Below are 15,320 nucleotides of genomic sequence, written 5' to 3' on the forward strand. Positions count from 1 at the left end.
AAGGCCACATCTTTATTAATACAAGGTTTACAAATAAATTGGAAAATACAAGCTTAAAACACTATGAAACATAATTACAGGAATTCTTGCCAGTCGCCTAGTGCTGCACTCAATTGGCAAGTGAAAGCAAGGTCACCGTCATTTTGGAAACCCACCCTTGGACCAACTCAGAGAGCTACCAGCCTAACTTTAACTGATCAGGAAAGGGAAGGGCAGTGTAATATCAGATCTCTCCACACTCTGGCAAGCCTTCAGCTGGAATGTGACAAACACCCAACTCAACTTCTCAAAAATACACCCCACCTAATGCCGCAGCACCTTTTGGGTGGGCACAAAGATGTTTACTGCTTATACAGAACTGTAAAGGCCGCATATGTTTCCTTATCAGCAATTTGCATTTTAGCTGGTGGAAAGGAAACAAGGAACATGTTTTTCTCCCATGGTAGGCAAGATTTTATTTGGCAGACAAAATGTTCTGTGTGCCATTGCCTTTAAAGAGAGGTTGTTCCAGATCAGCAGTCTTTACAGTATTGCAGAAGCAATGAACATCTTCCTGCCCCCTCCATAAAAGGTGCTGGGGATTTATTGGAGTCATCAAAATGGCCTGTGTGCCATTGTTCCTAGACCTGCTAGAAATTTATATAAATGTAGTTTGTTCCTATACAAACATACCCGATTCCAAAGATTGAAAGGTAACCGTGATAGTTATCTTTGTACCATTGTTCCATTGTGAAGTGATGGAATCTGGAACTTGATTTTCCTCCCAGATCCCCAAAACCATCACTTCACAATGGAACAGGTTAAGGGTGGGGTATTAGCATTTTATTGTGTGCCTAAGGCATTTTGTGAATTTACTTGTATGGGTAGCATGTTTTTTTTTTTATTTTTTATTGTGTGCAATCGAGTATGTTTGTTACCAGTAAACATTCACAAATATAACTTAAACATACCTTTTACTTTATAACCTATTACCAACAGATATACATGACAGGTCTGATTTGAAAGAACATCATGCCTATGGCTCAAATTATGCTTTTATTTCAGAATTTCACAACCAACCAAAAGTCAGCTGTGGATCACTGCTTCAAAGATTTAATAAGAGAGCTTCAAAGACAACAGGAGGAGGTGAAGGCTCAGCTGGAGCAAAAAGAAAGGAATGCAATAGACCTTGTTGAGCAGATAGTGGGTGACCTACAAGTGAAACGCGATCAGCTGCAAGATAAGCAACATGATGGAGATACACTTCTTCGTACCACTGATGCTGTACTGTTTTTGCAGGTAGGTTAACATGGAAAAGATAATCATCATCATCATCATTTATTTATATAGCAATAGCAAAACCCATAGAAATGTAAAAAAAGGAAAATTACCATTTAAGCTGCAAATAATTTTAATTTGTTTCAGACAATCCAGTAATTAGCGTTTACATATAAAAGGTTTCTATGATCATTGTCCAAGTGTTTATCTGAATTATCCTGAAACACAAGTAGCATTTACTGGTCTGCTGAAACAAAAATCTGGTTTTAATCAGTGTAATGTAATAAAAGGTGCAAAGTTTGCATCAGGTAGTAACTCATAGCAACCAATTAGCAGGCAGTATGTTCTGGTCAGCTCTATGAAAGCAAACAGTTATTTGGTTTCTATGGGTTACTTCACTCTGCTGACACAGGGCTACTACTGTCACCTTGAAGGTGAAATAGATGCAGCACACTTATGCCTAAAGAACCATGCACAGATGTCATTTATCGGCCTTAATATAATTTATTAAATATATTATAGCTTATATCTGTCATACCAGAAAACCAGCTACTTCACACTATCTTTAAGTTCAATAGGACCTTTGTGTAGGACTCATCTATTAAAAGCTTTCACTTCTACAAGTACTTTCTGCCTTTAGAGGCAGTCACCCTTTTAATTTTTTCCCTATGCCAAAATTACACTTTGCCCTCAAAGTAATCACTCTTTCAAATGTTACAGTTCTGGAGAATAGCCAACAATCTAGTTTCTCTTGTAAATAGATGCTCGGTGTTTATTAATATTCCTCCCTTAAGGTTATTATCCAATGCTTTTCCTGAACTGTTTCATCTCATGGCATTTCAAAGCTGATACTCCAAAAGGTTTGAACAAATTGTATAAATATGTCGGTCTGCACTAGAAGTCTGCAGCAAAGTCTCACAGCTTGGTGCCTGAAAACCTTGCTATATCACACAAGTGCTATTACCTTTCAAATACTTTTTCAGGTGGAGAGATCAGTTGTGCTTTGTGGATAAAAAACATGCAAAGGTCTGTTGATAGGACCTGTGTCTTTAGCGAAAATGAGCAAATTTCCTCTCTCTAGAAGTGAGACAAAGATCCAATGAACCTAAACGTTCTGCTCCTTTGTAAAGTGTAGAAAAATGTATTTAAACATTTTCTTATTCTTTAAAGGAGTATAAATGTACTGTATGCACAGCTGATGGTTTGCTTTATTATTGCTACTAACTGAAAAAAAACGTCTTCCAAGTTTGAATGTAATTTTGCTATTATTATATCCCCCTAGGCACCACAGAAGGTATCATTGTGCCATTAGCAATGTAAGAATAAGATGCATAACTGTAGACTTGAGTTATAAAGAAGTTACTCAGAAGAAAACACTAGACCAAGCATATCGCAGGAAAATTTCTTAATAACCTGAATGTGGCCTAGCTTCATTTTTTTTTCAGGCTTAAGGCTATTGCATTTTTGCCAAAAAAGAAGGCAATGACATTTTCAATAGAGGAAAGTGACATTAACAAGAATCTTGTAGGCCATTCTCATCACATCAAAAAGAGCTTCTATTAGAGGATCTCAGGAGGGCTTTAAGATTGACATTCTGTTTTCTCTCTTGCAAATTTATAACCATCATCATCATCATGTTGCTAATATTCTAAATATTTTAACTTTCTACAGGAGTTTCAGGTGGTGATCAGAAATGCTCCCCCAATCCCTCCATTGCCTACATACACAGTGACATTGGATGGAGAAAAGGTGACCCAAGCCATGGGCAGTTTGAAAGAGGAACTAGTGACAAACGGCAGGAAGCATGTGGAGAAATACAGCAAGAATGAGGGACCAAAGAACTTGGTTGAAAAGAATGGTAAGAAACCATAAACAAAAATCACTTAATGACTTTAAGGATAGAGACAAACGCTTCTATATCGGGAGGTTAGTCACCCAGCAACAAATCCCTTCTTCTTAGGGCGACTAATCTTCCCGCCCGCTAGAATGTAAAACGCTGGCGGGATAGTACTCGGAATGCTTCATTTTCCAAAGTCGCCCAAAAGCAAACTTCGGCTGACTTCGGAAAGCTGAAGCGATGAGTGCCATCCCGCCGGTGATTTACATTCTAGCCGGCGAGAAGGCAGTTCGGGGAGATTAGTTGCCGAAGAAAAAGCGATTTGTCGCTGGGCGACTAATCTCTCGAAATAGCATCGTGTGTCTCTGCCCTTAGTCTAAGAATCTAAGAAGAGATTTGTTGCTGGGCGACTAACCTACCATGATGAGAAAAACAATAAAACCAGGAATTGTTTACATTTTGAGAAAGCCCTATGTAAACCAATCATTTAAGAAGCAATAAAGAGCAAATCCAAGCAATTACCCACCAAATTTGGTGACAAGCATGTAGGGACAAAATATGGTTAAAATGACACTAATAGTGCATTTTATATTTACTATATGGACATGTTTAGAATATATCCCTGTGCGTAAGTATTAAAGGCCAGAATCACCCGTGCACTGAATATTTCTTAGTGCGCCTCTTTATGTAGCTGTAGGGGTGTATACGTCGACCATAATTTCTGTTAATGGTCTACTGTTCCCTGTTCATCAGTTACTACACAGTTATTGCTTCTCTGTTGCTCTCCAGTAGCAGCATATTTATGCATAGAAATATATAACCCCACCAAATAAATACCAGCAGGGGAGTAACATGTAAAGGCTTTGAGCCCTTGAACCATACAGGCCTTTATAGGTCATATTTAATGAATCCAGCTTTGTACAGTATATGCTCATCAATTTGTGTGTGGAACACTGAAAATATGTTTTTTTGCCAGTGATAAACAGCTATTTAAATCTGCTGTTCTCAATTTCTCAGGATATTGCACAGAACATAGGTGGCATGTGGGGGACTTAATTGCTTTTTCTAAAATTTATGTTAACGCTAGCAGTTATTTCCTTGGCATGCTGTTTCGTTATTAACCAAGTCACCTCCCTTTTTGGAAAACACCAGAAATTAAACCGATTTTTCACAGGCATTTGCAATATTGTTCTTGGAAATTAAACTGTGACCTGATTTGACCGTAGTGATTTTGCATATTTTTGCATCTATAGACATTTGTTTGTAGTTATTATTTGTGTCATGGTGGAAATTGCGTACAAAATTCTAATACAGCATTTAAGGACTGGCTAATTATAATTTAAACTTATTGATAAAATGTGGGCCTTTCCAGAGCCATATACAGAATATAATGTTTCATAAAAACAAACGACACTGAAAGTTGGAACAAAAGTGAAACAAAAGGCACTTTAGAACAAGTTTTCATACAGTTAACAAAATGAGAATGCTTGGTCTTCAGAAATTAAAGAGAGATAGGCAGCTCACACCCAGATAAGTAAGAAACTAGAGTTATTGTAATAAACAAATAATGTTTATACTATTAAACTATCCTGCAATGAACATTCTTCCAAATTTAACTTTGTTGCCTATTTATCAAGTGATTAGCTCACAAACATTTAGCTCACAAACATTTTAGCCTATACAGGACCCTACAATAAACAGTTAGTGAAATCTCAGTTATTTCTCTTATTTTGTCCACATCTCATCAGATGTGTGAGGTGTGAGTAGTTTGATCAAATTATAGTATAAATATTAGTCAAAATATACCTAAACAATCAGATTTTTCTGAATTTTTGAAATGTGGGTATAGTTGGAAAAATGTTCATGAATAGGGTCACAGATGTGACATTATACTTCTCATAAATAACAATTTTATGTTGTCGTCATTTATTGATGATTTATCAATGATTTATTATTCATTTATCGATGAACAAAATTTATCAACACTGGGCAAATTTGCCCATGGGCTGTTACCTATAGCAACCAATCAGATTGCTGCATTCATTGTTCTTCTTGCAGCTGGCTTTAAAAAGCTGATCACTGATTGGTTGCTATAGGTAACAGCCCATGGGCAAATTTGCCCAGTGTTGATAAATGAGCCCCATTAAGTCAATCTCAACTACAAATGAAAAGAAAAGAAGCTGGAATCCAAGCAGGGGTGATTGTGTGCCCCATTTAGCCTGATACAGTCCTCCGAAGTCTGTGAAGAGGGGCAATATCCCTAGTGCAGAGAGTGTATTTGCATTCTGTGTATTAGAAGCCTGAATTTACAGTTTTAAAAAGTCTTTCAAGGGCAGCTGATTGCCTATTCTTGCTGCACACTGCGACTCGAAGTTTAAAAAATAAATAAAAACAAAATACTCCAAACACACACTTATCTGCATGATATTTTTATAATATTTTGTGTAGTAGTCAGAGTTTAGCATCCAGAAAGCATTTGCTGGAACATTTCTAGGATGAAGGCAAGCAGAACATAAAGCCAAGTATTTTAAACAAATTCTACAGTATGACTGATCTATACAAACTCATCCCTCATATATTCTCTGATTACAGTTTCCATTGTGTATGGCTATAAATGTTCTAATCTCATTGTTATTTCATTGCAGTCGAGAATAGGTACATGATGAAAGACCTTACAACAGACTGGGCCCCGACTTCTGACTATGGAAGGTTTGGTGCACTTTTTAATATGAAAGGTAATTTCCTCTTTTTAATGATTCATCAATGCACGCACTATGGAGCAACACCAGAATTATACAGTCTACAGGGAGGCAGATTTATCATGGGTCAAAATTCAATTTTCCTTGAAATTCAATTGGGGGGATATTTATTTAAAAAATCAAATATCTAAAACTCTGACCCGAAAACTCGAATCGGATTCTAATCAAATTCGACCAAACTTGAATTGAGTTTTTTCTCTGAAAAAAACTTGAATGTCAGGAAGGCTAGTTACATCTGGACCTCTCCCATTGACTTATACATGGATACGGCAGGTTTTAGGTGGCGAATAGTCAAATTCGAATTCTTAAAGGGTTCGATAAATCTCAAAAATCGAATTTGAACTTTTTTTTAAATTTGAATCGAGTTTTGACAATTCACTCGTCGAATTTGACAGTTTAGACCATAAAAAAAATTTGAAAATTTGAATTTTCAATTCGACCCTTAATAAATCTGCCCCGTGTCTGCTGTTCTGTAACTAAGCGTAACTATTTGTCAAATGTGGAAATGCTTTAAAATTTGCACCAGTGCTCAATATATGTGATAACATTTCTTACTCGAAAAATTCTTCAACTTAAAACAGGTGTTTAAAAAAAAAACTCTGCCCAATAAAACCGTACAATATAATAACTGTCAAATTATACATTTGCATTAGTTATTACACACATTTTTAATTTGCTTATGACTTTAATTACATTTCCGCTGCAGCAATCTTTTTTTCCCCACTATGCTGCTGATCCCACAAAACAATGAGAGTCCAGAATACAAAGGGTAATAATAGGTTACTGTTAAATATAATTATACAGTTTCCACAGTAAATGACAAAGGTGTTGAAAATAAAGACTTTCTAACCTTGATACGGACAGGAGTACTGTAAGTCAATGGATAATTCAAACATTGTCTGCAGGTCCTTTTAAAGCTCAGTTTTATTTTTGTCGTTAAGTAAACTTTGACATCGGTTGCAGTTTACAGTTAACGCAATAAATAGTTTAAGATGTTTTTTGTTACTAGATGCCCATGTTATTTACTGCATATAATACCTGTAGTGCTGCTATATACTGTAGTTGTTAAGGTTGTTTTGGACGCAACAAATATTTTCAGTCATCGACAAAAAAGTAGATGCATCTAAAGAGAAGAAATACCCCATTTTTAAAATGAGCTCATTCAGTTCGGCTTATGTAGAAAGGTGCACAAACACTATGGGGCAAATTCACTAACCGGCAAAAATTCGCCAGCAATAACTTTGCGCGTATCGCAACACTTTGGCAGGCGTAAATTCGCCTGGACAACGCTAATTCACAAAGATTCGAAGCTGCGCACAGGGTACCGAACGCTGACGAAATAACGCTCAGCAGTTCGAAATTACGCTAGCGTTGGCTAATTAGCATACGGTGTGCAGTTAAAGTACAATGGCCGTATATGCTGCAGCAAATACATTACACTACACAAGGCCAGGGAACCTTAATAAAATTATATAAAGTTGTTATAATGCCCTACACATGTGCCAACAGTATAGTTTAGGTGTCATATGTTAGCAAATGTAGGGGGGAAGGAGGGTACCCCAAAAAAAATCTTTTTCAGTCTATCCCCCTTTAAATAGGAAAAAACGCCAGCGTTTTTCTGGCGAAAGATGTAACGGTCAGTAAAATCAAAAACGTAGTGAATTTGCATAGTAACGCTCTTTCGCCAGACCGAAAATTTCGTCTGGCGTTAGAGTGCGAAGTTGCACCAGAGTCTATCTCCTTGACGAAATTACGTCAGCGAAACTACTCCAGCTACCGTTAGTAAATCGGTGAAATTCCGAAATTACGTCACGCTGGTGAATTTTCAGTGTTAGCCACTTCGCCCTTTAGTAAATTTCCCCCCATATGATTACCAGTGCATAAATAATTAGAAGAACTTTATGCAGGGGGTTTATCTTTGTTCTGGTAATTTAATAATCTAACTCACAGGACCAAACATGGAGTAGCTTGTTTGCATTATGCAGCTCAAGAATGTATGCTCAATATGCTCAGAACAAGCCCTTATCATTGAACTCATGTAAAAAGGAAATGTATTGCCCCTTTAATGGTGGACCACGATGAGATTTGTATAAGGAAGAATCAGAATTAATACCCTGTACCTTCCATTTACAAATGATTTCATTTCTGAGCCATTTGTACTTGAAATGGAGTTTGTAGAATAACATTGGGAAAAAAGGTGGTGTAAAGGGCAATTAAAAACAGTATAAATAATGAAAAGAAAACAGTATAGGAAAAGAAATCTAAAGGAAAAACAAATGAAGAGGGAAGAAGAGAGTGGAGAACAGAGAAAGAGAAATTATGGTAATTGAATCCTTTCGATAACATCCTCTTTGACATATATCCTACATAACCTTATGAAAAAGTGATGTAAAAAAAGCCTCATTCATAGCATTACTGGCTATATTTGTGGAACTTGGCACCAATACTTGTTTCTTAAGCTTGAGAATGTTTGTACCAGAGAATATCAACAAGTGAATTAATAGGAACTGCTGGTAATGAAATAAACATTTGCATCAAAACAAAATTTTGATTGACATTAATGAACTGTTTTGTGCCTTGTGTGTAGGAGGTGGCCGGCCATCGTTCCAATCGCCCGCTGCCGGACGGAACTTAACTGACAGTTCTGCTACATCAATGAATTCCATGTTTACACAAAAAGGTATACTTTCTGCTCTCTGTTGCTCGTGCAATTTTGCAATGACTGAATTCTTTTGGCACGGGCATATGAATTGCAATGTGCAAATGGGTGGAATTTAAAGGTATTCTAAGAAATAAAAGTGGCTGAATGTAAGTTTTTCCAGATTATCTAAAACCTTATCGGCTAAGCAGCAGAGTGAAAACACCTCACGCTCTGTTAGGAAAAAATTGCTTAACAAAGACTGCTAGTGGATTTATCAAAGTGGCTTCTAACAGGTATAGTAGGCTCTGATGCCCTTAGGCTGCTATTGATCTACAACTCCCAACTTTCACCCCATCAGCCTTTTGGCCTTTGATCAGCCCCTGTGCTTTGCAGCTCAACAGCATTTGGAGGGCCTGCAAGTTAAATATTACTGGTTATATGTTCTACGGATAAAATTCATAAAATAAGTTATATCATTTTTAACTGTATAAAAAGTGAAGAAAAGGTGGGATGTCTCATGTGTTAAACAGACACATGGGGGCAGATTTACTAAAGGGCAAAGTGACCACTTTCAGGGACTTTGTGGATTTACTAACAGCTGCAGGTGTCATTTCGCTAGCAGTGATTCGCAATCTAACACCAGGCGACTTTTTCGCTCAGAACAATCATAGAACTTCCTCAATCTTCAGTTACTTACATCATATTTTTTGAGTGGAAAAACTTCCAACCCTTTTTTCAGGGTGATAGGCTGCAAAAGTATTTAAAATGTTTTTTTGTGTAACCGGTTTCCCCCATACATTTTATTACATACATTATTTTACACTGGGCTTTTGTATAGGGCATTATAACAACTCAATTGACTTTATTAGGGTTCCCTTGGCATGTGTAGTTATCAGTATAAATGTAATGTATTCGATGAAGCATGTAACATAAAGAGGTGCATTTAACTTCTCCTCTAATGAAGTTGCGCTAGGCAGAACTGAACTCTAGCGCATCTTCACTTTGAATTCACCAGCGTTCATTGGCCTGGGACGAAACGACGCATCTTAGTAAATTTGCATTGTCTGAGCGAATTTTCGCCTGGCAAATAGTTGTGATGGCTGCGAAGCCGTCGCTGGTGAATTTTCGCTTCTTAGTAAATTTACCCCATGGAATGGACAGGAACCAGGTATCAGAAATTTGGACATATTCACTGCAACACTAGATATCTCATAAACAGCTGAATGGGTAGATGGCACACTCAAGATGAAGTTCATTATCCTGTTCACTTGGCTGTAACCATATCTAGTACATTTATTTCTGCAATGGCAAAGATTTCATTAAAAAAGGAAGAAAAATGTATTTACATTACAATTTATGCGAAAAGCAGTGATTGCACAGTGAGGAGCAATGCTAAGAAACTGCCAACACAGCTTGGGCAATAAGAGAGGAAATGCTCTAGCTAGTTAAAAACCGTTCCCTTTCACCTTTACTAATTTCGCTTGAAATTCTTGAGAATCTCAGTATTTCTGTGCTATGTGGCTTATTTGTTGGGATAAAGGTTGCACAGCACGCAGCAGTGCCTGCAGGCAGATTACCTACAAAATGAGTCATAACAGGCAGTGCAGGCTCTAGCATGCAATTACTTCCAGTTCTTTCCAGCACAGGCCCGCTCCCTGGGCTTCCCCTCCTCTTTGTTCACTTAACGTCATACAAGATCAGACCCATACTTAACACTTACGGTTATTTTCTTTTGTCTGTCTGCATCTAAAGTAAATATAAAATGTATTTTTGTTGTTTTAGGCAGCCCTCAGGTCTCAGCATACCAGTTCTCCTCTAATGTGACATCCACAGACACCAGCACTGTGCCAGACGGCAACCTTTATAACATGAACAGTAAGGGGAAATATAATGAATGTTACTTCCTGTAATAACTTGGCATTGTGTTTCTTCAGGTCATTTCTCCACTTTTTTCATGTTCTTTCATTGGTTGGAATGTTTGAATAGATTCTAGCGCAGGGATACAAATCTTTTCTGGCATGCTGGGTAATGTAACCCATGTCTGGGCGCTAAGTGTCCTGCCCTGAGCACAACTTTTGTAACTTAGGCAAAGCTAAAACTGCAAGTGGTAACCCATTCATAGATGTCAGGAACACAAAAAAGGAGGACCATGAATCTGTTCTAAACTATTCATATTTTTATTAGACAGATGCAAAGGGAAAATGTATAAAGAGGCTCATTAAAGGAACACTAACATCAAAAAAATGTAAAGTAATACAAATATAATGCAGTGTTGTGCTGCACTGGTAAAACTGCTGTGTTTGCTTCAGAAACACTACTATTGTTTATATAAATAAGCTGCTGTGTAGCACTGGGGGCAGCTATTCAAAAGAGAAAAGGCTCAAGTTACACAGCAGATAAGCTCTGTAGAACACAATGGTGTTATCTGTTATCCACTATTTAACCTGTGCCATATAGCCTTTTTTCAAATTCTGCCATTGCTACACAAGCAGCTTGTTTACTGTATTTAAAATATTGTAGTGTTTCTGATGCAGACAGATCAGTTTTACCAGTGCAGGGCAACAGTACATGATATTTTCATTACTTTAAAACACTTTCATTTTTTGGTGTTACTGTTCCATTAATGGCTTCTCTCTGTGCCCCTCTCATTTATCTTGCTTCTTCTACTCTATTATCCTCTTTCTTCCACACCCATATCTCTCTGTTTACCTTTAAAACGATGCTTGCCTTTGTTCTTTAACAACAAAACAGATGAGTCTAAAAATAAATCTTTATTTTGTAATTCTGCCAACTTTACCTTTGTATATTGTCTTCATTAATTTCACTGTAAATGACTTCCATTAGAAAAAGCCTTGGTAGGTGGTGTTAGTTTTCTCTTTGTACTTGGCTACACTTTACTTCTGCAGTAAAGAAACTCATATATTTTCATATATTTTGTGTATTTGTCACATAGGTACAAGTTTTTTATTTATAGAGGCATCATTTGGGTCATGCATGTGTATATAGACCAAACATTTGTATGCACAATAGTAATATTAAAGCAGTTAATGCAGAATCCAAAGTGCAAACAACATGCACAAATGTTATTTGCACAATTGCATCCTAGCCCATAACTTTTTGAATTGCTGCAGGTTGCTGCATTTTGTATGCCTGCATTAGACAGTGCTGTAATCATTCATTTGCAAACTGGTGCTACGTGTTGGGTGAAGACCCTGGACACTAGTGATGTATAAATAAGCACCATGGGGTGCACTTTTGCTCCAGCTTTTGCCTCTGGGGTACAATTCATTGCTAAAAGGTGTTTTCTTAAAGCAGAAACATATTGACTGACTCCAACTGCATTTTGCTGAGTCTCTCCTCTGTGTAGACAGCATTCTGATGCTTGTAATGTTTACCAATAACATTCCTGGAACCAATCAGTAATGTACAGTAATTATGAGGAGTAAAAGAGAACATTTTTATCGAGCGATAGGGCAAAATTGGTGGATACAAAGTGAGCAGTTCAATAAGAATGATCAAATTAAGCACCATAGCACTAGTAGCTGTATTACTTTAGAAGAACACAGTAACTGACTTATAGCAGGTCACATGGGATTCCATTTGATCAACAACAAAATCCAGAGAGAAATATTTATAAATGAGTCTGGCACAAAACCGCTTTACCTTATAGAGGCAAGATAACCTTGTCCCTTTCTCTATAATATTGAATGATGTAAGATGTACAAGGGGATTATGGTATTTTTGAAAGCCAGACTATATATCCCTTTAGGAAAGTTATTGGCAAACACCATTAAGAGTAACATTCCCTAAAATGTTCTAGTATCAAAAGTCTTAGGGGCACATTTACTAAGCTCGAGTGAAGAATTCGAAGTAAAAAAACTTTTTTTGGATACTTCGACCATCGAATAGGCTACTACAACCTTGGACTACCACTTCGACTTGAACGATTCAAACTAAAAATCATTCGACCATTCGATAGTCGAAGACCTGTCTCTTTAAAAAAAACTTTGACTACCTACTTCGCCACTAAACCTACCGAGCTTCAATGTTAGCCTATGTGGACCTTCCCCATAAGGTTTCTAAGCCATACCTAAATAAAAGTAGGCTTTGTATTTACTTCTGTAAGGTATGGAGAAATGGAGATTCCTTCTTATGTCTCAAATAAGCTCATTGTAAAGTTTTATTACAGTCTCACTATAATGGAGAATATAAAATATCAAGAAGCTCTTGTTAGCACAAGTGTTTGTGTGTATACTGAACAAAATACTGAACTCGCAGTAAATTTAGGGCTATATTTTGGTCAGTAACAGTGGCCTGCCTCAGGGAAAAGCTAACACAGAGAAAAATATACAACATATACTTTTTTTCACTCTATTTTCACTCCAATTTGCAGCAACCCAGTAATATTAGATTTGTTTTAGATGGGAATGCTATGTAGAATTACATTAGAATTAGTTTTCAAAGGAGAAATAATTTTCCCTCCCTCTGCATTACATGCTCTGGTTTAAAAAGAAGTGCGTTTAAGATGACCAATAATAGCAAAATCATACATACAGAGGATTATAGCGCCGTCCTAACTCATATTAATTCATGTAAACTGCATATTAAATTTTCCATCATAAGGGAAATCCATGCTTAAGCCACATTTATTATACCATTAACACTGCAGAATGTGTTTACTGGATATTAATATGAGCTAATTACAGTAGGTACTAAGGCTCTGTGTGTACCCTTTAAACAGCATGCACATTTAAAATACAGGAAAACATTATTTAGACCATGGAGCATTTTTATTCAGAATTCCAGTGTAATTCCAGTAATGGCTAAGAAGTAATGATGTGCGGGCCAGCCCGAAACCAGTGGGACCCACAGGTTTCTCCGGCCACGGGTGGGTTTGGGCTGAACTGTGACATCAGAGAGGGGAGGGTCAGACGCGGATCTGTAAACACCGGAGCTCACTGGGTTAGGGTCGGGTACATGTCATAAATGGGTATATTAGCTTGTAAACATACTCAATTTCATGCTTAGCACTTTGCATTTGTGAATAAGTTTCTGGTCTCACAAATTGAAATTCTAGCAGAATTAAATGATTTCTTATACCTTATACTGTAGTTCAATTCATTTAAACAAACAGCATTCTGAACAATTCCACTAATGCATGTTCATTATATGAAACTCACTAGTGAGTATAACCTCCTGTTATCTGAAGATCACCCACCAGAATCTTCAAGTCTGTCTCTTGTTTCCATTTCTAGTGTATCCAATGATGACAAGGCACCAGCCAAATAAGTCCTTGCCCCAAACATGGAAATCAGCTAAGCCGACCCTTTTGGTAAGTGCCAACGATTACTTCTAGAGAACCTGTTTGTCACTAGTATCACAAGTAATATGCCAAGTATGACACATGTTCTGTCTTGCATAGGCATTAGACTGGAGCATGAACCCCAATGGTGGTTTTACTGTGACTCCTATTTGTAGGCCCGTTTCACTACTGGTGTTTACTCCCATATCATTTATTTTTCTCCTTTCAGTTTTTGAAGTGGATCTGTCACCCAGACATAAAAACCTGTATAATAAAAGTCATTTTCAAATTAAACATGAAATCCAAATTCTATTTTTTATTAAAGAATTCATAGCTGTTGTAAGCTTATTTAAAAATATCAGCTGCCAATCAAATATTGTCTCCCCCTCCTCTATGCCTTAGGCAATGAGGCAGGGCAAGCAATTACTTTCCCTTTCCATTCAGCACTTCCTAGATGTCACTGCTCTCCACACATTCCCCCAGTTCTCTTTACCATTTAATTGTGTAGCCAGGGCATGGGGATGGACATCAGGTCCCCCACTCTGGTGCACAAATAAGATTCTGAGATGATGTAAGGCTTGTCTTAATAACAATGTCCACAAAATGGCTGCTGCCTGCTTGCTATAATTATGAATTCCCAGACTGAAGGAAACAAGATTCAAATAATTTATGTAGTGTAATTAAAGTTCATTTTGCTTAACTAACATAATAAAATAGGATTTGGAATATTTTTTTTGGGTGACGGGTCCCCTTTAAGCGGACATAAAAGCTATGTTTACAATGATGGCATCACGTTTTAAAGCTTACTCCCATATGCCGTTATTTCTGCTCCTTACATGAACCTGTTCTAGGCAAAATTCTCTCCATACTAAATAATAATATTTTTATGACAAAAGAAGACTAAATAAACTTAAATTTTTTTTACAGACCCAACAACGCCCTTTCTATGTTAACAAGGGTAATGCAGCAAATACTGACTCGCCGTGAATGATTAGGAAGACCATGACAGATTATGGCAGCAGGGCAAGGATATTTACTTTAAAATAAAAGTTTGAATTTCTGGTCTTGGGGTTTGGGGGAGGGGGCGATTAGCTTTGTTACCGACATATCAGCAAATGTGTCACAGGGCACAAAAAAATAAAATAAATTCCTGGTGGGTAAATTTTATTTTCAACCAACATTAAAAAAGAAAAAAAACGTTTTTTAGAATGTGTTTAAGCTGCTTGGAACAGAATGTACAGTCTCTTATGAATACTTTCTTTAAATGCATTGCATGTTATTCATTGCAGTAACAGTGTGTGGCAAACTAGGATGAATGTCACTTCTCAATACACTGTGACAGCACCTTCATGTTCATCTGTGTGTTAGTGCAGCGATACAAGCTATAGTTTTAGAACATTTTCCATTCTTATGTAAAATGGAAATCACTCCCATATGCCGTACACCATCTGGTACCATGCTTGCTTAACAGTATGGATGGTATTTGTCAGTGAAAGCATGTAACGTAAGTTGACTCATGCATTG

General features: G+C 37.1%; 1 protein-coding gene across 1 annotated transcript in view; it reads left to right on the forward strand.

Moving 5' to 3' along the window:
- Nucleotides 1–14,984, forward strand: part of trim29.L (tripartite motif containing 29 L homeolog) — a 30,820-nt gene extending 15,836 nt beyond the window's left edge. Inside the window, 7 exon segments of the mRNA NM_001086106.1 lie at nt 1,045–1,278; nt 2,929–3,115; nt 5,740–5,829; nt 8,441–8,533; nt 10,277–10,369; nt 13,750–13,826; nt 14,724–14,984. Of these exon segments, the coding sequence (NP_001079575.1) occupies nt 1,045–1,278; nt 2,929–3,115; nt 5,740–5,829; nt 8,441–8,533; nt 10,277–10,369; nt 13,750–13,826; nt 14,724–14,783 (834 nt within the window). The 3' untranslated portion in view covers nt 14,784–14,984.
- The last annotated feature ends 336 nt before the right edge of the window (nt 14,985–15,320 follow it).

The sequence above is a fragment of the Xenopus laevis genome, chromosome 7L (assembly GCF_017654675.1).
Source record: "Xenopus laevis strain J_2021 chromosome 7L, Xenopus_laevis_v10.1, whole genome shotgun sequence".
Taxonomy (NCBI): Eukaryota; Metazoa; Chordata; class Amphibia; order Anura; family Pipidae; genus Xenopus; species Xenopus laevis.